The following is a 26,709-nucleotide window of genomic DNA, read 5'->3' as shown; positions in this document are numbered from 1 at the left end:
GATTAAGATAATTTCTTATATTGTCTCCCATCTGAAAACTGAGCTGAAAAGCATCCAGCAGGCTGAACACAGATCTCTAACGACGCTCACATCTCCCGCGGAGCTTGAATGCAACTTCAGATTGTTCAGGCTCGGCAAAGTGATGATGTCACCAGGTCCGGCCGGGTGAGAGCGCGCACCTTTACCTCTGCATACATACGCACCCGCACTCACCTGTAAATAACTGGCGCTCAGAAATGCGGAAACGAAGTCATCAGCACACTTATAAAGTAGATAAATGTAATTCGGCGAGTGATTGGTTCATTTTAAAAATGCAGTGATGGAGTAATGAGGACGGACAGCTGGATGAAGGACGATGTGTTTTCTTGGTGGATGTAGTTAGTTGTCGAGCTTCACATCAACGTCGGGACAACTTCCAACATGTATTACAAGACTGTCGAGGTAAGCGGACAGCTGTCGGTTAGTAACTGAACTTTTATCTTCTCTGCAGTGAACTGTGCTGTCAGCCTGACTTTAACCTGAAACCGTCTGCTTCACTCCAGTAATGTGAGAGTTTCGAAGTACTTGTACTTTACTGGAGTATTTCCAGTTTAAACTACTTCATACCACTACTCCACTACAATATGTTTATGGTAACGTTATGTTTTACTTTAGGGTTACTTTATAGTTACTTTACAGATAGTGTAATAGAGACATGCAGGTACATTTATAAATGTATATTATGTCAGTGATCAAACGTTTTGCATGTAAAAACTTAAACTGCCCAGCAGTATATAAAGTAGTTTATATTAGATTATATTATACTACAAAATTAAAATCGCGTTTTCTTGTGAATGCATCAGTAATACTGTACTAATCCAATAATATAACTTTAGATAACAGGGACTGCTCTGCTGTCTAAAACAACCTTTGATGCTTGAAGTGGATTTTACTCACAATATTTCAGTATTTTACCAATGTTAAACTTATATTAAACACTCTATTGTTATTTTTACTGAAGTAAGGACTTCTGTATGTGAAAACAGTTACAATCCAGCAGAATATTATTTAGTCTCATTAAAAGACAAGAAAACAGATAACGAAACAAGTATCATGAGTCGGCTCTAATACTACTTTATCAAATATGTTTGTCACATTGTGCCTTTTAAAAATAAATAAAAAATAATAATATTTAAAAATAATTTTAAAAAAATGTATTCTTTCCCCAAAGAACAAAACTCCCCTAATTTATATTATGCAAGTATCCAAGTCCCAATAATAGGCAAACAAAAACACAAATATAAATGTCAGTTGACGCTCACACGAAACAAAAACATGATGGACAAAACACAAAAGTAGTCGAGTAGTAATCAAAAATAGTAATCTAACAGGTGACCCCAAACTTTATGAAGTTCATTGGGAGTTTTCCTTAAATCATACGTAACTTTTCATAGAACAAATTGGTGCACTTAAAAAATGTATGTATGAAACTTCACACTTCTGCTTTACATCTGGGATAAGCAAAAACTAACTATGCTAACCCATATTCTTACTGATGCATTATTCTAAGCTGTTAGCTGCCAGACCCACTGGTTCAAACCTGTACAAACTTCACTTTAAAGTCAACTCAAGATCTCCACATATTCATCAATACCAAATAAGCCATCTAACATTTCAATTTTGTATAATATTGCAGCAGGTAAAAGCATGACATAAAAACACTGTGAAACATCAAGACATGTTGAAACAAGCAGACTAAGGCTGCAACTGATGATTATTTTCATTATTGACTAATCCACTGATTACTTTTTTGATTAATCAATGAATCATTTAGTCTATAAAATGTCAGGAAATAGTGATGATTGCTTAAGGTGATGTTTTCAAATGTCGTTTGCAAATCCCAAAGATCTTCAGTTTAATATCAAAGAAGAGTAGGAAAAACAGCAAATATTCACATTTGTGAAGCAAAATCTAGAGAAATATTGGACATTATTTAAAAAAAAATAAAATAAAATAAGGCTTTGTAAGTTTTGAAAGAAGAAAATGACACATTCTGTTCCTTACAAATGCAAAATATAAATTCATAAGAAATAAAACCCACTCTTAATCAGTTAAGTACAATGTGTTTTTACTGCCACAGCCCTTCTTGGTCTGGCGTGACCAGGAGCTTATGGTGGCTAATATTAACTAATGTTAGCTAATTTTTGTCCTGTAACTGACTTCTCCGAGTCAGTCCACTGGCTTTATGACTCTTGTTTACTTGTGTTAGTGTTATGTTTAGCATTTACCATTGTTCCTGGATAATCACTTGTGGCCACAGTGGCTGCTGTATTTTCTCTTTAAATCTGTAATTACCAGTGCATGTCTAGAGCAAAGGCCAATCAAATGAAACTCTTGTTCCCCAAAATTCCTTGATGACCTCTTTCCACTTCAGAGTACTTTCCTTTGCCCTTGCCCTTGTTTTCTATAATGTATTCTCTTGAGAAAGAGGAGATACAGTTGCTTCTACCAGCCAGTGTTGTTGGAGTCGCATCTGGCACAATAGATTTTTGTCTGGTCAGAATTCAAAAATCTGAACCAAACACTCAAATGTCAATGACAGGAGACTAAATATTAGAAACACTAGCCCACTAATACACTTAAACAGCACAACAAATTAAAGCCTCCAAAACCAATAATAGGTTGAATGAACACCTTTGTATAACAGTTCCAACTAAAACAGAAAATGATGAAGGTAAGATGTAATTCAGGGCTGTTATATCATACTGCATTATTTTTACCTATGTGTGCCTAATAAACTGAGTGTATATATGAAAATACCACTAATGGACAAATGTAAATGTAGATATCTTAAATTATCCCTCTGATTCTTTATACGTCTATAATGACACGTTTTTGTCACATCTAAAATGTTTCCTGGTCAGTCAAGCAAAGCATTTCTTGATAGAGCAGCATGCAGTATAGCTTTTGTCTTTCTCCACGACTGACATTTAGCAGCCTGCAGGTCCCGACCTGCCCGGCAGTGAAACTGCCATCATGTTCAGGTGTTCGTTTTTGTTTTCCCCTCTCTCACCCACCGCTGTCTTCTCTTCAGCAGTCAATATTGTAACGGATACTTTTATTGACCTCACGCCACTTACAGTTAGGACAATCTGATTAACTGAGCTGTTAATATTCTAGGAGAGCGGTGACTTCCATTCATATAGTGAAACCTTTAGCACTGGGTGTGACCCTAACTGCTCTCGGTAAACAGATAACAGGTTTCACATTTGACCTACTGAGCAAAGACTTTGGGAATCATCAATGGATATACACACCTTTCACTTACCAGTATTTACACTGTCTGGTTTAATAACAAAGCAGGACATTTACACAATATCTGAGTTGGCAATGTACTTATTCCTCTCAGGAAAGAGTAGATATCATTTCAGGAATGTCTAACTAAGTAATTGAAATTTTTTGTGGAAAAACCAAATCAGACACAAATTATTATTCCATGTACAGTATTTTTATGTCTTAAAACATATCAGGAAGGAATCTTCAAGTAGCTTTCAAGATAAACACTCAGTATGTGCTTTCACTCTGACACAACTAGTCAGATAATTGATTAACAGAAAATGTATCTGCATCAATTTGGATCAATTATTAATTGAGTATCACAGTATTTCACTCTAGTCAGGCATTTTATGGTTAATGGTAATATAAAACCTTCAGGGTAATATGATAAAACAACTTGCCATGAAGCCTGCCTTTGTTTGTTGTTTTATTGCTGACCTGTTCTCTCTCTGTGTGTGTGTGTGTATGTGTGTGTTAAAGGAAGACATTGAGCTGAGGGAAGGAGGGAAGGATGGCTACAGCAGAGAGCCTTTACTTCCTTCAATGGTAAGAGTCCTCCTGTCTCACTGCTCCTCTCATCTGTGCTTTTCCTACATCAATAAGATAACTGTAGGCTCTGCATGGCCTCATCAGTCAGCTCTGTATCAAATCATGCAAAAGGGAATATCTGCACATGACTATGAAAGGATTCTTTTGACTCTGTGTTGAAAAGGTGAGGCTGTTCGCTATCAGACATGTGCTTCAGAGATAAACAGGCTGTCTTGAAAGGTCCTTCTGTTGCCTCTCTGCTGTCTCATTTGCACAAAAAAGCAAATGTGGAAAAAGTATCTGAGTTATTATCTGACCAACATGAAGTTCTGTCCTCTGGGGTTGCCAGGTTTGCTCAGTGCTGTCCTGTCTGTTTCATGAAGTCGTCTTTTTAGTAACTTTTCTGAATAAAACCTGAAAGCTGCCAAAATCTGGAACATGGACTGATGTAAAAACACCTGCTCTGGGTTTTACTCAGAGCAAATCTGCATCTTTGGCCATAACCCAATTGACTCATTGGATGAGTGAGTTACTAGCTTGTAAGCTAACATGATGCAACATGTAGGCTAGATAAGACAGCTTTGTTGTAGTTCCAAGAATATTTTTTCTATCAGGTTTGGCGTGCCTTCAGTCTCTGTGCTAAACTAGGCTGGTGGACTACTGAGATTACTTGGCTATTAATGTGTCACACATTATGGATTGATGACATCTAACAGTGAACGAGGCTGTTAAAACTAAATGCCATCAGTTGCAAAACCACTTTAAACAGACACTTATGCAATTTTACACTTGAAGACCAGTTAACTCATTATGAAGAGTACTACTTAGACTGTGAACACAGCTGTATATTGTCTTCTGTGGCTCTGGAGGAGTTTTTTATAATCTGATGATGTCATCTTGGATTAGACTTGAGACTTCAAATTTGTATAAGAAAGTTTGCGTTATGAACTGGGGGCATGCAATTTGAAAGACGTGAATGCTTACCAGGCAGGGAAGTTTGACGCTATCAAGTTGCATTATGGGAAGTGTAGGATCTGGCCTTTTTAAAGGTTGCTCATTCTTTTTTTAATCTGTTTCTCCAATTTCATGGAAGGGCAATACTACATCTCCATAGAGCACCTTTAACTAAGTTTCCATCTATTTATAGTGGCAATCAAGAATTTAACAGCCCCACCAACCTCTACTCCTCAGGACAATTCAGTCGTTTTGGGTGAGAATTATATTGTAATATAATCTGTTTTCCTGAACACTGATGTTGGGTGATATGGACTGGCTCATTGTTAGCATTCCAGTTCATCCCAAAGTTGTTGGATGAGGTTGGGGTCAGGGCTCTATTCAGACCTGTCAAGTTGTTCCACACTAAACTGGGAGAAAACTTTTCTTGATGAAACTGGAAAGGGTCTTCCCTAATCTGTTGTCACAAAGTTGAAAAATGTCATTGCATGCTGTATCATTGAGATTAACAGGAACTAAGGTGCCTAGTCGTAGCCATGAAAAACAAAAATGAAAAGTGCTCAGTAGATAGTGTCCACATGCTTGTATATGTGTACATAGATGTAAACGAGGCAGACAAAATATTAGTAACACCTTTGAATATAATGCAGTATAATACAATATGACCAATACTTCCAAATGAAAAAAGAGGTTCATCAGCTCCTTTCTGATGATAACAACACAAACAAAACATATAGTTTCACAAAGCTGGGATTAATTATAGAACTATTGTAGCATAACTCTGTTGGATTGTTTCATTTATACAGAGGCAGGAGGGGAGAGGGATCCATTTTTTTCCCCATTAAAAGTTTTTTGTTTTTTTTTTAGGGGGGGGGGGGGTTCCTTATTTGAATAGAGGGTCTAAGGACAGAGGATGTTGTATTGCTGTACAGACTGTAAAGCCCCCTGAGACAAATGTGTGATTTGTGATATTGGGCTATACAAATAAAATTGACTTAATGGCAGCACTTCCAGCGTTGCAAACTGTTGCTACACTGCTATTGTATCCCGTTTATCACCACATACCTAGTCAACAAAAACTGTTGCCCAGGTTTGACCCAGACTGTGAGTTTTGTCTGAAAAATAGACCCATCACAATTTCATTATTATTTATTTTAGGATGATACAGTACTTTATTTTTGAGCTGCTTCACAAAAAGTATGAAAGGAGACGACTGAAATCTGCAAAAGTCACATCAGTTTTGATTTCTTTCTTGTGTGTTCCTGTCTTTAGTCTCCATTTTCACTGGATGTATCTTGTCTTTAAACAGCCCACCCAAAGGACATTTGACTATGTACTGGTGGCCCACAAAGTTGAGGATGACACAGACCAGAGGGCTCAGAAGCAGCGAGCCTTTATAAAGCAGCTGGAAAAGAAAAAAATCGTTGTCACCGTGAGTCTCATTCCTTCACCTTTTCCAAGTATCTACAAAACATCATGCCCTGGCTTGTGATGTAATACTGTGTGAATGAGTGTATGAGTAAAAGCTTACAACTCTGAGAGGGGGTAGTGTTCCTGCTGATGCTTGTCTTGTCATTTATTAGCAAATCGTCCAAGACAAGGTGTTTTACGGCCTACGTGCCCCCAGTGAAATATTTGAAGACTACATTTACCTGCTCAAGGTCTCTGATTCCTGCAACTGGAGTGGAGATGATCGGGGCAGCATCACTCAGGCTACAAGGTACCACAAACACACACAAATACATACATACACCACTGTCACAACCACACACAATGGCAAATGCTGTAAAGGTGGTTTCAAGAAATGCTGGTCTGACGATTGGCGTGCTGTTTCAAGAAAAAGCTATAGTTATGTAACTGCTTTTCTATCTCCCCATGTTACACCTGATACTTATTAGCAAACTGAAGTTGGTGGAGCCGCTGGTCCTTGAAAGGTTTTATCATGTGAAAAAGTTGTTTTTAACGATAACATTATGTTCAGCGACACAGCGATAGGTAGGGAAGTATCCTGTATAATGTAACAACACTACAGGCTTATGTAATGGCCCTTGGTCATGAATACTTCCAACTTACTTCCGCACAAATGGTTTCATGTGAAGGAGTAGTTTGACATCTAAAATATGCTTATTTGCTTTCTTACTGAGAGTCAGATAAGAGGATTGATACCACTCTTACATCTTTGCCAAAGTTTTTTGTACTCTAAAAAGTCAAACTGCATTCCTCCTTATATACTAAATGACCACACCAAGATTTTGCAAGGTTTGGTCTCATGCAGTATGTATTTTAAGGTGTTCCTGTTAGGGATGCTACGTTGAGAAAATTTTCCCATAGGTTAATAAACTTGTGACAATACCGGTGTTACCGGTTACAGTGGACATCCTACATGATGAGATATTCGTTGATGACGCTCATTATCTGTAGAGCACTTACTTTGATCTTGAACATTAGATCACTAGTTTAGATCTTCCCCTTATTTACGAGTTAGTGACGGTGGGCTTCAGGCTGCTTCCAGCCGGTCTTCCTCTGTGTACAGCCGGTCTGCAGTGTACACAGACATGGGGATAAGCTAGAGGACGACCGCCACTTAGAACCAGAAATGGAACAACCCGCCTGTCATCTGGAGAGAGACACACCGAGAGCAGGCTGAGCAGGCCGAGAGCGGGAGAGTTTCTGACGAAAACAAGCACTGAGACCAGGGGAGACATGAGAGCAGCTGCTCGCTAACAGCTACATGTGTTTACAACAGAGAGCAGGAAGGAGGACAGATGTCTCACTCCGCTACTCTGCTTCAACTGTGCTGCTGCTGCTGACAGTCACAGAGCAGACACTTTCAGTTTATAATTGTAGCATCCGTCGTCCAACTAAGTATTGATAACACGCTTAGTATTTTATAAATTCCTTTTTTTATTTGATGAACGTGGGTGCTGATACACAAAAATGAACTAAATGGGCTTTATTTGCATTTAAAAAAAAGCAAAACGATGGCGGGGATGGTGGCAAATAATGTAATCGGTGTATGCCAGAACACCGTGTAACACCAGTAACACCGACTACTGCAGCAAGCCCAGTTCCTGTTTAGACGTGCAAAATACGGGAGGAGGGGGTGGAAATTTTTAAAAAATACCCTCAGCACATATCATCGCAGATGGACAACTGTGGGAGAGGAAGCTGTGCCTTAAATTTAATGTCTGGGAGAAGCAGATGTAACATCTGTAGCACTGTTCTACCAGACACACTCACACACACAGAGGCCCTGTTTACACCTGGCATTAACATCCATCTTGTGTGATATGATCACAAGTGGACAGCTCTAAGCACAGGTGTGAACGCACCCATGACGCACTGAGGATGCATTGAGATCCAATCACTCAGACCACATTCGGAGGTGGTCTGGGACGCATGTGGCCACATTCATTTTGCAGTGTAAACTTGAACTTGAAGTTTTTAATTCCAAAACCCTGGTCATTAATGTGATCCTGCCCTCGCACACAAAATAATCTGACTCATTTTAGGCCTAATTTTAGGCTGTTGGATGTACCATCAGTATAAGTCATATACCAACAACCGTGCGTTGTATACAACGTAATATGAACCTACTCAATTTGACCCTAACAATCCAGTCCTGCACATAGACTTTCTTCACTATAATTAAACCTTTTTATTGTTTTTCTCAGGATCCGAATTGTCAATTTCATCATTCATCATACCTTCATCAACACAGGAGGTGAGTGTGATTAATAAGGAGGTAATCTGTGACAGCAACCAGCAGGACTTAACTATAATTGAACAACGTAACATCACAAATAAATGTGGAACATTTTGTATTGTGGGACAGTTAAAAATCCCACACAGCATCTTTTCATTGTTTAATGTTGTGTTTTATTCTGTCAGAGAACCTGAAGGAACTGTTGATGAAGGATGTGTTTGAGACCGGGTTCTGCCTCCATGAGGTGAGAAAACCTCTGACTCATTTGATTGAACCACTGCTGCTGTTATTATATCCATCTTTAAACAGAAAAACTATATGAGCATGAAGCAGTATTAGTTCTAGCTTCAGAGTCTTTGTAAATATGATGAGCAGGTAAAGACTCTGCCATTTTTACTTGAAATGCAGGATCAGAACTAGGACTTATTTGGTATAAAGTGAAGCCAGACATATAAAATTGAAAAGACTACAGTAATTGTGGTAACTGCTAAAAATTACACAAACATCCTATCAGTTGAGTTATCACTCCGTAGCAGCAGCAGCAGCAGTAGGGAAGACTTTCATTAAATCATCCTCATGGTTTAATAAACCATGTTTTGATTAATACTGAGTGGCAAAAGTGTGTTTAACACTTAGTAAAGAATAAATTGTGCCAAACATAATGACCACTTGGTCACTCCAAGTATTTCCTAGTAAAACTTGATCTGACCCTTGTACAGCACATAAACATATAAACTGTGAACAGACATGTCGGCTACAAACCTGATGTCTTTATGTTGATTCCCCCCCACCCCCCTTCCCCCGATTCCCAGAGGACAGAGCAAAAGAAACTGAAGAGGAAGTGGGCTCGATGGTCGGGTCTCTTCACTGGCCAGCCATTCAATGAAATCAAGTCAGTCTACCTGTCTGTCCATCTGTCCATCTGTCTGTCACTGTTGATGTTAGCATAGTGAATTAAGGAAAGCTCATTGTAAAAACCTGTGGCATTTATTGAGACAAATGTCTAAAATGAAGTACAGTCCATGCAGTTAGCAAAAATATAATTTCAAAATGCGTAATCATAATTGTAGACAAATTGAGTAAATTGTTTCAAGCTTGAAGTGCATACGTGCATATATGTACTGTATGTTCAATGGCTTTAAAAACACCCCTTGGACTTGTTCGTGTTTTATTGTTTGACAGCACTGAATCACATGGGAAGTAATAACAGGTTTCTAAAACTGATTAACAGGATCTTTGTCAGTGGAAAGCAGATTGCTTGGCCTCTGGCTGCTACTACAACGCATAAAAAAAGTTATGCAGATGTGATGTGTGAATGAGTATATACACCAACAACATGAAAGAAACATTCTGTTACACACAGATGATATAAATAATAGGCTAAGTACTCTAATAGTAAATAAATGTTATTTTCTCATTTCATGTAGCATTTAAAAATAAAATAAAGTGGTTCATATTGGGCTGTTAGATCGTTCCTATTTTCTGTGCCTTCAGTTCGGATTTGAGTGGGTATGTTTGCTCAAAAGATTTGTACCTTGTAGTGGCACGTCACAAATCTCCAAGGTCTCGGAGCATAGACATAGACATAGACGGAGACAAACTGATCTTGAATTGCCCGTGGAAGTATTTGCTCTGTTTTACGTTTGTAACTACAGTCATTGTGTACTGGGCTCTGAGCGCTTCCAAAACATGGGTGACCTACGCTCAACAATGTACCTGAACACCTCCTGTGTAGACACTTGATGGTGGTGACCTGCTAAACATGCTGCTAACACTATGCTTTCTGTCTAGACACAGGGTAACAGTGTCCACTCTTGATTAAAAGCTCTGTTTTTGTTCTCTTTTTTCTACTTTTCTCTGACTCACACAGAGCGGAGCAGCTCATTGACTGCTGATTTATTCAAAATTTATTAATATTAAATGTATCGCGTGTCCAAATGACACCAAATTTGACGCTGCACTCCCTTTGTTCCCCAGCAAAGCACCCACCAAGTGTGGAGTTGATTGGATGAATGGTTCATGAAATTCGCGAAAGACATACAGACAGAGATTCCTTCCTTTAGTAGATGGATGGAGCAATGTTTCCCTCTATTCCACTGATCTAAAGGTGGCAGTAATGCACTAAGATACATAGCAATGTGCCTGCAAATGAAGAACAATGCAATGCAGCAACAATGCAGATTTAAAACTTAAAAGAAAAAGTTAGAATCCAGTGCATCAACATTGTTGTTTTGAAGCCATTAAAAGCTGATTAGCTTTGGCTTTATTTGGCCTGCTGTTGTGCTGGCAGTCTGGCATTTTTTGCCTTTATTGAACATCTGATAGTTGAGACAGACAGGAAACAAGGGTTAAGAGAGAGACTGGGGTGTGTGTGACAAGCATTCAAGTTATCTGGCTAGAAACGAACTGGGATGTTGCGCTTATATGTGACCAAGTCATGTAACCTGATATGTACTTTTTAGTCACCTTGTCCTGTATTTGTCTAAGATGTTCGTTTGTCTTCATGATGTAATTTGTGATTCAAACAATAAAACATGATAAGGTTCAAGTCAGATGAATGTTTCTTAAAGGCACTGGTATGTTTATGGCTTTCTGTGTTCCAACATGTCTCCCTGTATTTTTCCTCTCTCTAGGTATTACTTTGGGGAGAAGGTGGCCCTGTACTACCTGTGGCTGGGCTGGTACACCAAGTTATTGGTGCCAGCTGCTGCACTGGGTGTTGTAGTGTTCTTGTATGGGTTGGCCTTTTTCAACACCAATCCTCTCATGTAAGTCAGATGTCTAAGTGATTTGTTTTAAATTTCCTTTCATCATTATTGTTTTAAAATTTTAAACTGTAGAATTTGAAAATTTCAGACTATGGTGACTTCTAGCTGTAATAATAAAAAAAGCATTTCCAGCAAGCCTTTATCTGGTAAGCAGGGAACTTCTTAAATTGGCATTTAGGAAAGCCATTAGAAGCCAGTGCTTCCTGTTAAGCATGTTTATGCATAAAAGCACCAGCTGATCACTGCCACAACACGACTCTTATTAAAGACAATGACTTTTCATTCAGTTTTCCCTTTTATCATTGCACAGATTAAATTGTGAGTATTTGTCTTAACTTTCTGTCCTCAGTAAGGAAGTATGTCAGTCCAACATCACCATGTGTCCTCGGTGTGACAAGAGGTGTACAGTCTGGCAGCTGTCAGACACTTGCACCTATGCAAAGGTAAACTAATCTCATCTGTGTCACTAATTTACTCTGTTTACCTTTCTCTTGCACCAGCTGCTTGTGAGTTCAAACTAGTTCTGACTTAGAGCTCAGTCATGGCTAAATATTCACACCTACCAGCTACTAGGTATAAAAATGATAATGATCACATGATGAGTTTGTATGATCAAGCTAATATTTGGGGTAAACTGCATTTATAGGCCCTGCTCCTACATAATAATAACCTAAAATATAGCACTTTTATTTTATTTTATTGCACTGTAGCTATTTTAACTATTTTAACTGTATTTCTGTATTTTAAAAGATATTGTGTTGCTGTGTCCTGTATTGTCAGTTGTCCTGTTTAGTGTTGTCCAATCAAAGTTGTGTGGTGAAACCATGATAATTGTCCACAGTGTGGACAATAAACTTCCTTCCTTCCTTCCTTCTTTACTTACTTACTTACTTACTTACTTACTTAGAGTAGACAGACATCCCATTTCTTACACTTTTAAGATACACTTACACTTTTAAGGTTTTGAAAAGGCTAAAAAAAACAGACACAACACTCTAAACCTGTTATATACAGAGTATGATTCTTACTACAGCCACATGCAGCCGCTTCAGCACGGGGCTGCAGTGAGAGCATGCTTGACAGGCCTGTACTGCCTGTAGTACAGTTATGGTTGCTAAGCTAAGATTGGACAATCGCTTTTCAGGGGAGGGTTTAAGCGAACAGATAATTAATTGCATTACCACAAACCAACTAACACAAGCTGGCCCTTGTGCTTGACATCTTAGCAGCTCAGTTGTAAGAGCTGTAGGTTACTAGTTAAGACATTCCCTAAAATTGTAATTTGTAATTTATACGTTATCTTGCCAATTCAGGGGATACGTGCAATAAAGTATTTTTGTCCACACAGGTCAGCCATTTGTTTGACAATGAGGGAACTGTGGCTTTTGCTATGTTTATGGCAATCTGGGGTGAGTCTCTGATCTGATCTGATCTGATCTGATCTGATCTAATCTAATCTGATCTGATGTTCCAGATGACCCCTCTTTGATTTGTTCCCCCTGTGTTCACAGCTACTCTGTTCCTGGAGCTGTGGAAGAGAACCAGGGCCAGACATGTTTCCATGTGGAAGGTCTATGACTGGTGTGAGGAGGAGGTACTGCTTTTCTGTACTGTTCTTTGACCAAAGAGAAATCTGTATTCTGAAAGTAATCAAATCTGTTTAAATCTGAAACAGTTACCTTGATCATTGAAGTTACCTTGTTAAGCCACTTGTAAAATCTCTGCAAGACACAAGATACATGATTCCTAGACACAAAATTCCTTGTAGGCTAATAGAACGTGATGTATGAGTTGAGCGGTGAATCTCTGTCTGCTTGTGTGTGTTGACAGGAGGAACTGATTCTGGAAATAGTCAATGATCCACACTGTCAACCCAAACAGTTCAGACACTCTTACTTCCGCAGCACTCTGGTCCTCATACTGGTTACACTCATGGTAAGGATGTTATACACGTACACACACACACACACACACACACACACACACACACACACACACACACACACACACACACACACACACACAGTACTTTCATTTATATGGGGGCCTCTACATTTACTCCAGTTTATTGCAACTTGAATCTTATTTTAGTGCCAGGGGTCCAACAGTCCCATGGGCATGGCAAAACGGCTCAAAGGTGAAAATTTCAAATTAAAAGCCCCCACCTTAAAATTTGACAAAGATGAACGAAATTTGGTGGGTACGTGTATCATGTCCAGACGCACTTTTTGAGTTTTCATTGAATGCTGTTGCCATGACGATGTGGCAAACTTTGATGTTTCGACATGAAACAAGAAGTTAGTATAACTTTAACGTACACCGTCCAATCTGCCCTAAATTTCTCATGCTCGATAAAGGTCCCGCCCTGAACACATCTACATGTCAATATTGAGCCATAGTCATAGCGCCACCTACTGACAACAGGAAGTCAGCCTCATGTGACAAACATCATCTGATTTACATGAAATTTACATGGTTCAGAGCCGTCTCAACAGACCTCCAGTAACAACTCAACAGCTGCTGCTCCCTCCGACGCAGGCGAGGTGCAAGGGCCTGTTCATCGCTGCTTGCATCTTTAATATTGACATTGTACTCACCAAGGTAATGGCTGAGAATGGGGCACACAGTGATATCATTAGATAGAAGTCTGATGTAGAAAAGAACAGGAGCAGTCTGAAGATCAGACAGGTTTTAAACAACCCCAAGTTAGCCAAATGTACGTGAAAAAGAAAACAAAAACAGTTAAATTATCATCCAAACCATCTGTTTTGAACATCCACAGTTGACCATGGATGTATTAAGAAAACTGGACACCCTGTTTGAAAATGGCGCCATATTAATCCCTATGAAAGTTTTCAATGGGCACATATGTCAAAAGAAGTTTCTACTGGCTTCCTCATACTTCCACATTTTTGTGGCAATGGATCATGCTCACTAGAGTCCCTCTCCAGCCGAGCAGGCTGACTTTACAAATTTTGTTGGACCTAACTGATCAAATTCTCATACAACAAAGAATCATTTCAGGGTGTTTGCTCAGAAAAGTTTATTCACCTATTTTCAGTGGTTCCTTTTGTAATGATCATGTATGGGAAAAAGAAAGAGCTGATCCTGATCTCAGTTGACAGTTTAACTTCCTGGTTCAACTTTGAGCAACTATACTTCCCGCAATTGTTGTCCATTACTACCAATATCTTCACTTTACATTTTACCTCCAAATAAAGTGGTTTAGATGATCTTACCAAGCTGTCGGCTTGTTTACATTCTGTCTTATTGTCTGACTGTTTCTCGCCCTGTCAGACTTCATTGTAGCAGTGTTGCTGTGCTTCTAGATCTCAGCAATTACTTTGGTGAGTACGGTGTTGTCATAACTCATAGAAACTACAGCTGAAAATAAGACCCAAGTTGAAATAAACTGGAACTATCCTTTAACTATTACCCAGTCCTTTTGCCTTGGCTGAATTTGCAGTCTTACAAATTAATTGTAAATTAGATCATCATTCACCTTATTTGTGAGAGCATACAATTTTGTTCAGTCAACACAATACTTTGGAAGATTGCTTGAAAATTTGACCAGTCTCTGACCTTTTCTACATAAAATCATCTATTTCAGTACTAGTGTTACATATCAAATTAAAACAAAGCTTGACTTCAAAACACCAACTGCCTTGCAGATGTGTGTATGTTAAGAGCAAAGAGTTTTGCTTTCCTTTGAAATCGACTTTTCATTCTGTTGAAGTGCCAAACGACACCTGAAACTCATCATGTTATTTATGGACTTTGTTGGGTGTAGTATGCAGCGTGAGATAAAGTGCTTCGTAGATAGAGGAGGCTTTATTTAGGGCAAAAATGCCTCTCAAGAAACGTATCTTCATGGGAAGAGATCTGCACAGATGACTGGCTTTTACAGGAATGCCCACAAACAGCTCACATGTTTACCTGCCAAAATGAAACTGCATCATATCTCAAAATAACTGTTAATCTTCCTGGAGTAACATAATATCAGTCAGTTAAACAAGCTCAGATTCCTCCAGCTGATTTGTAAACATGAGTGAAAGTTATTGCAAAATAAGACAAAAAAAGCCACCAATTGCGTTGCAGTTTTACAGGAAAGAAAATAAAGTGAAAAGAGTAACAGCAGCTGTATCACATAACATCTTGGTGTGTTTGTGTTCCAGTTGATGCTGATCATCGGTCTTGCTCATGCCCTGGTGGTGTTTCGAGTGGTAGCAGCGCCCTTGCTGTCTGAGGGCAAGTGGGATTTTATCAAGGACCATGCCAACACTGTGGCAGTGATGCTTGGAGCTGTCCTTCACTATGTCACCATTCAGATCATGACCCGGGTAAGCATTCTCTACCAGTGAACCCACTAAAGAGCCTCAGATCAATAACCTGGATTCTTTTTTACTCCAATCAACACCCTGAAGTGTACTTTGCAGGTACCCACTAAATTAAAGTGCCACCCTGAATCTTGTTGGCTCAAGTGAACTCATTCATCCGACCCACAACCTGAACTCAGAGAGAATAATATTATATGTGATCACTAAAATACAATGTGTTGTATTGGCACTGAGTGGAACACTGCCCCACATCCCACTTACTGTAGGCCAAACTTAACTCAGGCTCACATGTCACAGGAATGCACAGTGAAGAAAAGAAAAGAAAACAAGTCTCTGCTTGGTTGCTTGAAGAAACAAATCATCAAGGAACCACAGCTGGCACCCTGACAGAGCTCTATTGGAGGATTAGTTGTGCCTTAACTCCTAGAGTTGAGGAGTCCCTCAAGTATGGCCACAAAAGAGTGTAATATCACCTGGCCAGAAGTAAGAACATAAAATCCATAATCAGGATCTCTGTCTTGTGCAGAGGCTGTCGCAGTGAAGGAATTTCCCCTGCAGTGAATTAGGGTGGCTCAACAGCATGGTATGCAGTCTACGTGTTATTAGCAAATTTTCGTGAAAATCAACGTATGTTAGTCTGATTATGTGTCAGCTGAATGGAGCAGCAGTACCTGACAGACACATAAAACACTTTAAATCATGTTGTGGCAGGAAACAACATTGGCCTACAGCCGAGTACCCTTAAACCTGTGATTTATGAATGGAGTCTGCCTGGACCCGCCTTTAGATTGTATGATTGGTGGAAAACTACCTTACAGGTTAAATGGCAGCCTGCTCAGCTGCTTGGTGACCCGGGAGAGTTTAAACATATAACTGAGACAAAATATTCATACAGACGTGTTTTCAACTACTGAGCATCAGCACTCAGTCAGCTCACCCCTAGCCTGGCTGTGTTATGAGAGCTGGGCGTCAGTTTAGCTTATTATCGTGGGTGCTAGCTGCAGGAGGCTCAGGGGAGGCTCTACATGGCAGGTGGAATCTTCAGAGCTGCGAATGTACAGATCTTGGCTTTACAGAGGTCCTCCTCCCAAAAATCTAATATCTACAACTAATATAAAATAACTAATATTTTTCTACATCTCTCTGGGTGTTTGTGGGTGTCTCTCTCTACGTTCCTGTAGGTAAACAGATGGGTGTCCCTCAAGCTGTGTGACATAGGTGAGAACTTTTTTTTACAAGACACCTTATAATGTTTTTTAAAAAAGTATAATAGAAACAACTATAAATGTTTTTAATATAATGTTGTTTCCCAAAACATGTAAAGCAAAATTGTTAGTTAGTACAAGCTAAAATATATATATGGCTGATTGAAAGTTTGTGAACCCTTAAGAATTTTCTGTATTTCTGCTTTCTAAACAAATGAGACAAAAAATTCATTTTTTTCATCTTTTTCATTTATTTATTGAGGAAAATTATCCAATCTTACATATTTGTGGGAGGCAAAAGATTATGAACCCTTGCTTTCAGTAACTGGTGTGACCCCCTTTTGCAGCAATAACTTCAACCAAACGTTTCTGGTAACTGTTTATCAGCTCTGCACATCAGCTTGGAGGAATTTTAGCCCAATCATCCTTACAGAATAGTCTCAACTCAGGGATGTTGGTGGGCTTCTTTGCATGAACTACATGCTTCAGGTCCTTCCACAGCATTTCTATAGGTTTAAGGTCAGGAGTTTGACTCGGCCATTCCAAAACATTATCTTTCATCTTCTTTAACCATTCTTTGGTAGAATGACATGTGCATTTAGTGTCGTTGTCTTACTGCATGACACACTTTCTGTTGAGCTTCAGTTCACAGACAGATACCTTGACATTTTCCTGTAGAATTTGCTGGTACAACTCAGAACTCATCGCTCCTTCAATGATTGCAAGCTGTCCTGGTCAAGAGGCGGCAAAGCAGCCAAACCAAACCATGATACTACCACCACCATGTTTCACAGATGTGATAAGGTTCTTATACTGGAATGCAGTGTTTGCTCTTGCCAAACATAATGCTTCTCATTCAAGTCAAAAAGTTCGATTTTGGTCTCATCCATTCATAGAATATTTTTCCAATCACCTTCTGGCTTATCTACGTGGTCTTGAGCAAACCGTAGACGGCAGCAATGTTCTTTTTGGAGAGAAGTGGCTTTTTTCCTTGCAACTCTGCCATGCACACCATTGATGTTCAATGTTCTCCCGATGGTGGACTCATTAACATCTGCTGTAGATGTTTCCTAGACATTACCCTGGGGTCCATTGTGACCTCACAGACTATTACACGCCTGCTCTTGGTGTGATTTTTGTTGTTCGACCACTCCTGGGAAGGGTAACAAAGGTGTTAGATGTCTTCAATTTGTACATGATCTGCCTGACAGTTGACTGGTGGGGTCCAAACTCTTAGAAATCTCCTTTTTTTTGAGCCATGACACACCTCCACAAACCTGTGTTGTGAAGCTCAGAGTTTGACAGTGAAAACCCAGATTTCTCTTCTACCTCCTAGACTCACACTTGATTGTCACCCCATTGATTGAAACACCAAACTCTAATTTCCCCTTCAAATGAATTGATAATCCTAGAGGTTCACATACTTTTGCCACACACAAGTATGTACCATTGGATCATTTTCCTCAATAAATAAATGAACAAGTGTGAGGTTTTTGTCTCATTTGTTTAACTGATGTCTCTTTATCTAGTTTTAGGACTTGAATGGAAATCTGATTACGTTTTAGGTCATGTTTATGCAGAAATAGAGCAAATTCTAAAGGGTTCGCAAACTTTCAAGCAGCACTGTATATTCCATATGCGTTGCTGGGAATCTATTTGCAAACCTGTGTGTTTCCTATTTATGCAGAGAAGACAAATTCATCCGCTGCCACAGAGAGAAGCTTCACAGTCAAAATGTTCACCTTTCAGTTCTTCACTCTCTTCTCTTCACTCTTCTATGTGGCCTTCTTCCTCGGCAGGTACTGTGTGTCTGTATCAGAGGGACAGTAATATATTTGGTGAAGTCTTTAAAACTGTTACGTGAATTTTGCCTGCTCAGTCAATCTTTTTTTCCAAGTATGAAACATTTCATAGGTATTTCAATATATATTTGTTGAACTGTCTTTTCCAGCAGATCTTTTGGGGTGGAGGGAGTGCATGGGGCTTGACTGCAGTATTGCTAAAGTCCTAGCTATGGCTCTAAAATTCATATATACTAATATTTTTTTAATGAAAACATGATAACAAAGCAAACACAATATTATGTGGAGGCTAAAAATATATTGGTGAGTGAGCTTGCTAGCTTTGGGTTTTACACCATTTCCATCTGGTCTTAGAATTTGATCTGTATCTAGATTTGGACCCTGAATAAAGACTTAGCGTGAGCTTTTTTACTGGCAGCATAGAGGTGCCCTGTGGGGTTTTCTTGTAAACAAACAAAAGTTAAGTTTACATTGAGTGTGGCTCACCGAAACTCATTGTGTGTATCCTTTAGGTCTAACAAACTTGTTGCATGCATTTCCTTCTGGCGGAGTAGTACTTGAAATACTTGTATAGGCCTTTTTCCACCAAATACTGTAGCATGTACAGTCCATTTGTGTCTCTGACTGAACTTTGAATAGAATAATTTATACCCTAGAATTTTGTATTTTTCATTAACTGAAGATGGAGTTTGGAGGAAGGTATTTGTTGTCAGAAATGTCCCAGAATAACAACTCTATGTGCATCTTTTTACTCTCTTTGTCTGTGGTGTGAAACCGATTTAAAATTCTTGTTGTCTTCTCATAGGATAAATGGCCATCCAGGAAACTATGTGCGTATAGCTGGGTGGAGACTGGAGGAGGTGAGTAGATTCAGTTACTTTTTAGGTATTTATTCACCATGTCTGCACCAAAAAACTAAAACCTTAGATTTGTTAATTCTGTGCTAATGCCTTTTTGTAATGCTCTTTGTCCTGCCTGCGTGTCCTTTAGTGCCACCCTAGTGGTTGTTTGACAGACCTCTTTATCCAGATGGCTATTATCATGCTGCTCAAACAGACTCTTAACAACATCTTTGAGTACACCGTTCCGTGAGTATGCTTTTTCATTTTGTTATGTTGTGAGGCAACATTAAACAGTCCAGAGTTTTATCAGATTTATTTTGATCCAGACAACACAGGTGCTTTGTTTTCTGTGTACTTCTCTGCATACTACATTAAACAGTCACTTTGCAACTATATGTGCTAATAAACCAGGATGCCCTATACACTCACCCTTGACCCACAGCAACAAATGCATTCCTCTTATTTCTAGTTTGATGAAAATAGATACACCAGCCTTTTCTATACTATCTACTCTATAAGACCTCATCAGAAAAGGGCTATTAAAATGACTTGGCAGATTGATCTCACAGTGTAAACATGTCAGACTTTCCATCTGTGTTTTCCAGCTGGCTGAAGAGCTGTTTCAACAGAAACGCTGCAAAGAAGCTGCAGAGGAAGTGTGGTCTCTGTTACAGGAAGGCCTGCCGGGATGAAAAGGGACGCGTTGAACCGTGTGAGATTTGCAAACTTCGGGACTGGATGCGTAACTACCACCTGGCCAACACTGACGCCTTCAGCCTATTTAACGAGTTCCTAGAGATGGGTAGGTCCCACAGTTAGCCCTCTGAGCTCTAACCTCCTGGACAAATATGATCCAAACCTCACCCTAATTGATATGTAGTATATCTGAAGTGGTTCAAAACCTGATTAAGCAATGTCAGCACATGGCCTTAGGACCTTTGGGCGCACAAAATGAGCAATTTCATCATGTCTTTGATTATGTATTATTTGAATATAATCTTAATATCAATTAACAATTAATTCATAATAATAAAATAATTTTGGCACCAAGGAAGGAAAACAACTGAATGCCGAATCTTTTGTAAAATTGCCCCAAATAATAAAACTATTTGTAATATGATTTGTCTTTTATGTTACTTTCTACTGCCCCCATCCTCTAGTGGTCCAGTTCAGTTTCACCACCATATTTGTGGCAGCGTTCCCTCTGGCCCCCCTGCTTGCTCTCATCAACAACATCTTTGAGATCCGTCTGGACGCCATCAAGATGGTCAGCTTGGAACGTCGACTGGTTCCCAGGAAGACCAATGACATTGGTGAGCTGTGTGTATGTTTGTTTATAAGTCTTGCCTTGATAAATGGCGCATGCTGTGGTATTGTATAGATTTGTGTGCAGAGAGAAATTTGGTGCTAATTTAGGCCATGGGCAAAATAACAAAAGATTACTTTTTTTGCGCAAATAGTGCCACCATATGGTCATTTATAAACCTGTTGTTTTTAGGATTCTTGGTAGCAGAATGGTTGAATCATTGAAGCAATAATTACTATTATAATTACCACTATTACCATGAATTCTAACCAATCTGAACTAAAACTGCTACATATGTTACACCCATAGAGTGCAAGCTGACTCAAGGGGTGACATATTTTAGAATTTTTTTATCCTGAACGAATAAATGAAAAACAAAATATCTGATCCTGATCCTGGCTGATCCTCAGTGGCTTTACTGGTTCAGGTGTTAACTGCCAACTGTAGACCGCAGCTCAAACCCAGAGCTTATATACCCACAGGTGATCTTGTGCCTTTTATACTCAAAATAAGAAATGTTTGAAATTGAATGGGGGGTGTCTGTAAACATGAAAGATAAAGTGCATTCATAAAAAATAACACATTGAAGTAAGTGAGCAATTACATATAAATATCCTTTGTACCACACATACAGCATTAAGATGACCCAGGCAAAATGCAGTCAGTGGTCCTCCAACCTCTCTGAAAATATGTCACTAGCTTTTGTCACTTGAGATTCCTGTTTACATTAAGGATAAGAGATAAGTTTGTTTTGGGGCATGTCTGCTTGATTGACAGGTTGACAATCAACTCTAGTTTTGTTGTTTGCTTGTCCTACCTTCACTTCCACACGTGTGTCCTGCCCGCAGGTATATGGACGAAGGTTTTGGAGGCCATTGGTGTGCTGGCAGTGATAGCCAACGGCCTGGTCATTGGAGTCTCATCAGACTTCATTCCACGCCTCGTCTACCGCTACCGCTATGGACCCTGTGCCAATGGAAGCACACACACACAGTCAGTAGCATTTCAGTTGTTACAGTACAAACACCCTGTTAACACTGTATATAAGACACCTCAAGATACTGGCATGTGCCGTATCTCATAATTCAACTTCTGTGCTTTTGTTCAGTTGTATGCAGGGCTACATTAATGACACTCTGTCCACGGCCTACCTGACACACCCAGCAGTTAGAAAGGACTTTTTAGACGATCAGATGCTGATAGACAACAAAATCAATGTCACACAGTGCAGGTGGGAAGACCAACTTACTGTACTAAGTCCAAACATACAGAGGAATCACTCAGATTTGCATGAACAGGACAAATTGTACTGTAATTGTATGTCTCATGTCTGTGCAGCTATAGAGACTACAGGAGTAATGAGGACTACACTCTGACTTCTCAGTTCTGGTTGGTCTTGGCTGTGCGCTTTGCCTTCGTCATCCTGTTTGAGGTACATTTTGGTTAGATAGATTTGGCTTAGACACTGTTGCACATTTTAATTTTAATACCTATTTTAAATAATTTTTGGGTGTCTCTTTCTTGTCCGTGTTTTTCTGCAGCATGTTGTGGTGGTGTGTAAGTTTATAGCTGCCTGGTTCGTCCCCAACAATCCCATTCAGGTGAAGAATGATCGTCTGCATGACAAACAGGAACGACTGAAGAAGGAGCTACAGTAAGTTTAGCTTTCTGTCTAACAAGAAACCAGTAACACATTACAATACTGACATCACAATATATTTAAGTAAATCACTGAAAATACACAATAATGTTGTGGGAACACTTTCAGAAAAAGTTAGACTATGTAAAGTCGTAAAAGCTTCTCAGCAGTTGACATTTAACTGTTGACTGGACAGTGTAGCTTAGCAGAGATGTGGTGGATGTTTAAGTTAGATTTTTGAACACTGTGACTTGCAGACTTTTTAACAAAACAGGTTACATAGATGAATGCTGTTCAAAATTGTGCTAGCTTGCATCATGGCTCTAGTGATGACGATGTCCATCAGTTGGTCCACCCAGACTAAAATATCTCAACACCTGTTCAGAATCAGCTTTATTAGCCAAGTATGCTAGCATACAAAGAATGTGTCTTGGTGTTTGCTCCCAATAACATAGAAGAATAAAGAATAGAAACAGAGCAAAAGTAAGGTAATAACAAATAATGAAATGAAACAAAATAATATTAAAATTAAATGTAAAATCTATTCAGAGAGTAGAATTTTTATAGTTGTAAAATGGGGTGTGCAAAAATTAAATGTGACATGTGCAATAAATTAAATACCATAACAGTGGAGGTTGAATGTACAATGTTAAGTCCAGTTTGATGAAATATATGAAAGTTTGATTTCCAGCTTTTTCGGACCTCAACCCTTACTCATGTAATGATTTGGCTTCTTTTCAGTGACATCACAGTCTTCCAGGCTCTTCTGGTTATTTCATAATGGGAGTTGTGATGTGTGTGTTTTGTTTTTTCTTTTTTTCCTCACAGAGAAATAAAACGCAGAAATTCAACAGACGTCTAACGTCCCACAGCTGCCCTCAGATCTGCATCCTTTCACAAGCCTCAACTTATTGACATCTCAGGGGAATGATGTTGCCTTGCTTTTATTATTTATACTTCCTGTTGAGGCTGGACTGCTGTCACCTCAGCCCTCAACTGCTGTACAATATTGTAATTTTATCAGTTTTTAAGTTGTGTTTATCTGGCATGATATTATTTAACTTTTATTCACTCCTACTGGCATGTCATGACCAACCATAACACTACATATACATTGTTTTCCACTAAGTAACATGAATGTTATTTTTTATATATATTAAAATATAAGAAAGAATATATTTTTGTCATTATACATTTACATGGAAGTTTTGCAAACAGATGATAATGTTGTTGTTATGGTCTGGGACCTGTTTGAAGAAGCACAATCATTGAGTTATCTAGATAAGCCAGAACCTTAAAGGAATAGTTTGGGCAATGTGTGAGAAGATTTATACCACTTAAACAACTAAGTAAGCCCACAAATTAGTACAAGTAGTCCTTAAATGTCCCATTCAAAGAATTTCGTCATACAATATCCCTGCATGGTACGGCAACCTGAACAGTAAATACAGATACATGCAGGCAAGGATTGTCAATGTAGCTTGCTATTAAGACCAGAGGATGAGCAGGAAGGAACCTTTACATCCCCTGTTCTCCAGGTCTGAGAGGATAAACTGGTAGGTGCTACACAATACCTTTGGCAATAAAGAACATATAAGAAGCCATTTATCCCACTGTAATTGGTTGTTCAGTACTTAGTGACTTTTTTCTCCTTTCCTTCATTGTGTTTTTCTTAATATTTGTGTATTGTATTTCAGAGATGTTTTTATGTCTTTTAGTCCAAGCCCGATTTAAGTCTCAAGTCTCTGAGGGCAAGTCTGAGTCTAGTCTCCTGCTCTGATCGTATTTATGACTTAGTATCAATGTTGTTATTTTAGTATGTTGTGAACATACTATGCCTTAATATTTCAACAGACTGCTAAATAGACCAAAGACAATTTTCCATGTTGGAGGACTGAAGTTTCATTTATTTCTATTTTATGTTTGTGCATTAAGTGTTGAGTGAGAGCCAGGAAGTGGTTAGCCTAGCTTAGTTGGCTAAACTTGGAAGGAAACTGCTAGCCTTACTTAAACCTGCATTAACCAATTGATTTGGCCACTCTGGGGCAGCGGAAACAAGCTGCAAACACAACATTGACATATTCTCAATTTAAGTTAATACGGCTAACATGTTGGCAAACAGTTACCCATTTACATATCCAGCGGGTGCAGAGCAACATTAGCATTTATTTGTTGCGTTTCTGTCCACCTCATGGTCTCCATCAAATCCTAAATAAAGTACAGGACAGCTAGTGTACAGTGGTTTTCAGAGCCTTTTTGCACTAAAAGCAAATAGTACAGTGTAATTGATCATATTTACATTTTGGTTTGTCTCCAGATTGAAACAAAGGATTGAAACAAAGATTTAGAGCTGTTGGTAGGCTTATTTTTGAACTTCAGAGAGAGTAAGTTAAGGCTAACTGTTTGTAGTTTAGTCTTTATGCTAAGATAAGCTAATAACATCCTTGTCCTGGCTCCAGCTGATTGGTATTGATCTTCTCAGCTAACTCCCAGCAAGGGTGAATTAGTGTTTTCTATTCTAAATTTCTAAATTTCTAAATATTCCTTTAAATCTGGAACATGGATTGATATAAAAACAGCTGTTCTGGGTTTTATTATTGAGCTTTCTCTGGGATCAGACACCAGGAGAGGCTGTCTGTTGCTTTACCACTTACTGATCTGTGAAGCCTTACATTATTTGAGCCCCTGTATTATCTTTCAGCATACACATGATTTTGTACAGTCATTTAAACATAACCGTTAATATGAGCACCATCTTTGAAACCTTTCAGATTCAGAACACCTCATGGCATTGAGTTTGCCTGTTTGCATGATCTACTGAGACTTTAAAATGTCCATATGAAATGTGTTGTGTCTGTATGTTAGCTCTGTCCCGAGCATGAAAGTATTAGACGGTATCCAGGTGTGCACATCACCCTTAAAGAGTTCTTCCTTTCCTTTGTGACCTGGAAATGTATTTTCACACCAGCCAGCTTGACTGTCACTCCTGCAGTATGACATGAATGAAGCAACATGGAGATCTTCTCCAAGACACTCTGCCTGAAGAAGCATGATGTAGTAGTTTAATGCCAGACCAATTCTGCCATTTCAAATTCAGAAACAAATAAAAGAAAATTATTTGAGTAACTTTTTATGACTGGCTGTTGAACTCCAGTTTGTGATAGGGCCACTATATAGGTCAAGGACTTTTATGAAGATACAAACTACTGTCTCACTTCTATTTGCCTCTATCTTGAGGAAACTGCGCCCTCTCTCCCCCTCATTTCCTGTCATCTTTCTACTTTCAACTATCAAATAAAGGCATAGAAATACCCCCCCAAATAATACAAATAAATAAAACCTTCTGTCTCCTTTCCTTCCTTTCCTGCTTCCTCCAAGTTAGAGGTCGAAGGCTGATGAGGAGAAGAAACAAGCAGAAGGAGACTTTGTAGTTCCCTTGATTCCAGCAATATTTGATCATAATTGTTTTCTGTTATTTCCTTTCACTAATTCAATATTTCAACATGCTTTAGGATTTAACACACTTTCATCTTCAGTTCATTCTACACTTTGGTGATCTGTAAAAGATTCCAGGTTGATCCAGATCCATTTCGTGAACTCCTATCAAAGATCTCAGGACTCTGACTCAAATCTTTAAATCCTTTTCTCTGGATCCAAAACAATCCTGTGCTGTCAGCAAGATTATTAGGGGGTTTCTCTGTTAATGCATGAACTGAGATGGAAAGTTAGATGTTTACAGTCCCACATTAGTCAGACATTAGTCAGCTTTTATTGTTTATGCACTGTAGCACTATTTTAGGACTGAGTCAGACTGGTTAACCTGATCATCACATTAGAGTTTACGTTTGAATCTACAGTATGAAAACAATACAAATCCAGAAGGGATTAACAGACAGTAAGACAATAGCAACAAAATAAGCATTCTTAAGACAGTGTCTGAGTCATGCAGAGCAACAGGAAACAGCAAACATTAGTACAGTAACATCCACTATTCAGTGCATGTAGCCATGCAAGCAAGACAAGGCAACCAAACACAACCAAAACAAAAAAAAATTAACATAAAGTAAACTAAAACTTGAAATAAACCTAAAAAATGTAAAGGTTTTCTCTTCAGGTCAATGTCTTGCAGCCAACAATCCATTTCTTTTGGCTGTAAAGTGAAAATTCATGTTAGGTTACATTTACCCTTTGCATCACCAGCATGTATCTCATCATAAAAATACAGTCACTTAATAACCCCGATTCTGGATTAGCTGCTGTTAAATGACCAATTTAATTTATAGGGTTAGTGTGACATAGACCTTCAA

The 26,709-nt window shown here is 38.8% G+C and overlaps 1 protein-coding gene across 1 annotated transcript; it reads left to right on the top strand.

The window, feature by feature from the left end:
- Positions 1-168: 168 nt before the first annotated feature.
- On the top strand, positions 169-25,535 carry ano9b (anoctamin 9b). The gene is made up of 24 exons (XM_067596728.1): positions 169-441; positions 3,796-3,861; positions 6,107-6,229; positions 6,381-6,517; positions 8,472-8,521; positions 8,689-8,747; positions 9,316-9,395; positions 11,137-11,271; positions 11,621-11,714; positions 12,620-12,680; positions 12,783-12,865; positions 13,102-13,206; positions 15,447-15,611; positions 16,790-16,826; positions 18,501-18,612; positions 19,421-19,475; positions 19,606-19,703; positions 20,063-20,259; positions 20,618-20,770; positions 21,612-21,756; positions 21,872-21,994; positions 22,102-22,195; positions 22,305-22,417; positions 23,231-25,535. The coding sequence occupies exons 1-24, from the start codon at positions 421-423 to the stop codon at positions 23,262-23,264; spliced, it is 2,340 nt and encodes a 779-aa protein (XP_067452829.1). The 5' UTR covers positions 169-420; the 3' UTR covers positions 23,265-25,535.
- Positions 25,536-26,709: the final 1,174 nt, after the last annotated feature.

The sequence above is a fragment of the Thunnus thynnus genome, chromosome 1, assembly GCF_963924715.1.
Source record: "Thunnus thynnus chromosome 1, fThuThy2.1, whole genome shotgun sequence".
Classification (NCBI taxonomy): domain Eukaryota; kingdom Metazoa; phylum Chordata; class Actinopteri; order Scombriformes; family Scombridae; genus Thunnus; species Thunnus thynnus.
The sequence above is the reverse complement of the archived record's forward strand: the minus strand, read 5'-3'. Positions and strand labels throughout refer to the sequence as shown.

What these genes read in the sequence shown, in the direction of transcription:
- ano9b (XM_067596728.1), top strand. Translation starts at nt 421, where the DNA reads ATGTATTACAAGACTGTCGAG. An exon ending in TTCAACACCAATCCTCTCAT is followed by an intron (nt 11,272 to 11,620) that starts GTAAGTCAGATG and finishes TTCTGTCCTCAG; the next exon opens with TAAGGAAGTATGTCAGTCCA. An exon ending in AATGGAAGCACACACACACA is followed by an intron (nt 21,757 to 21,871) that starts GTCAGTAGCATT and finishes GCTTTTGTTCAG; the next exon opens with TTGTATGCAGGGCTACATTA.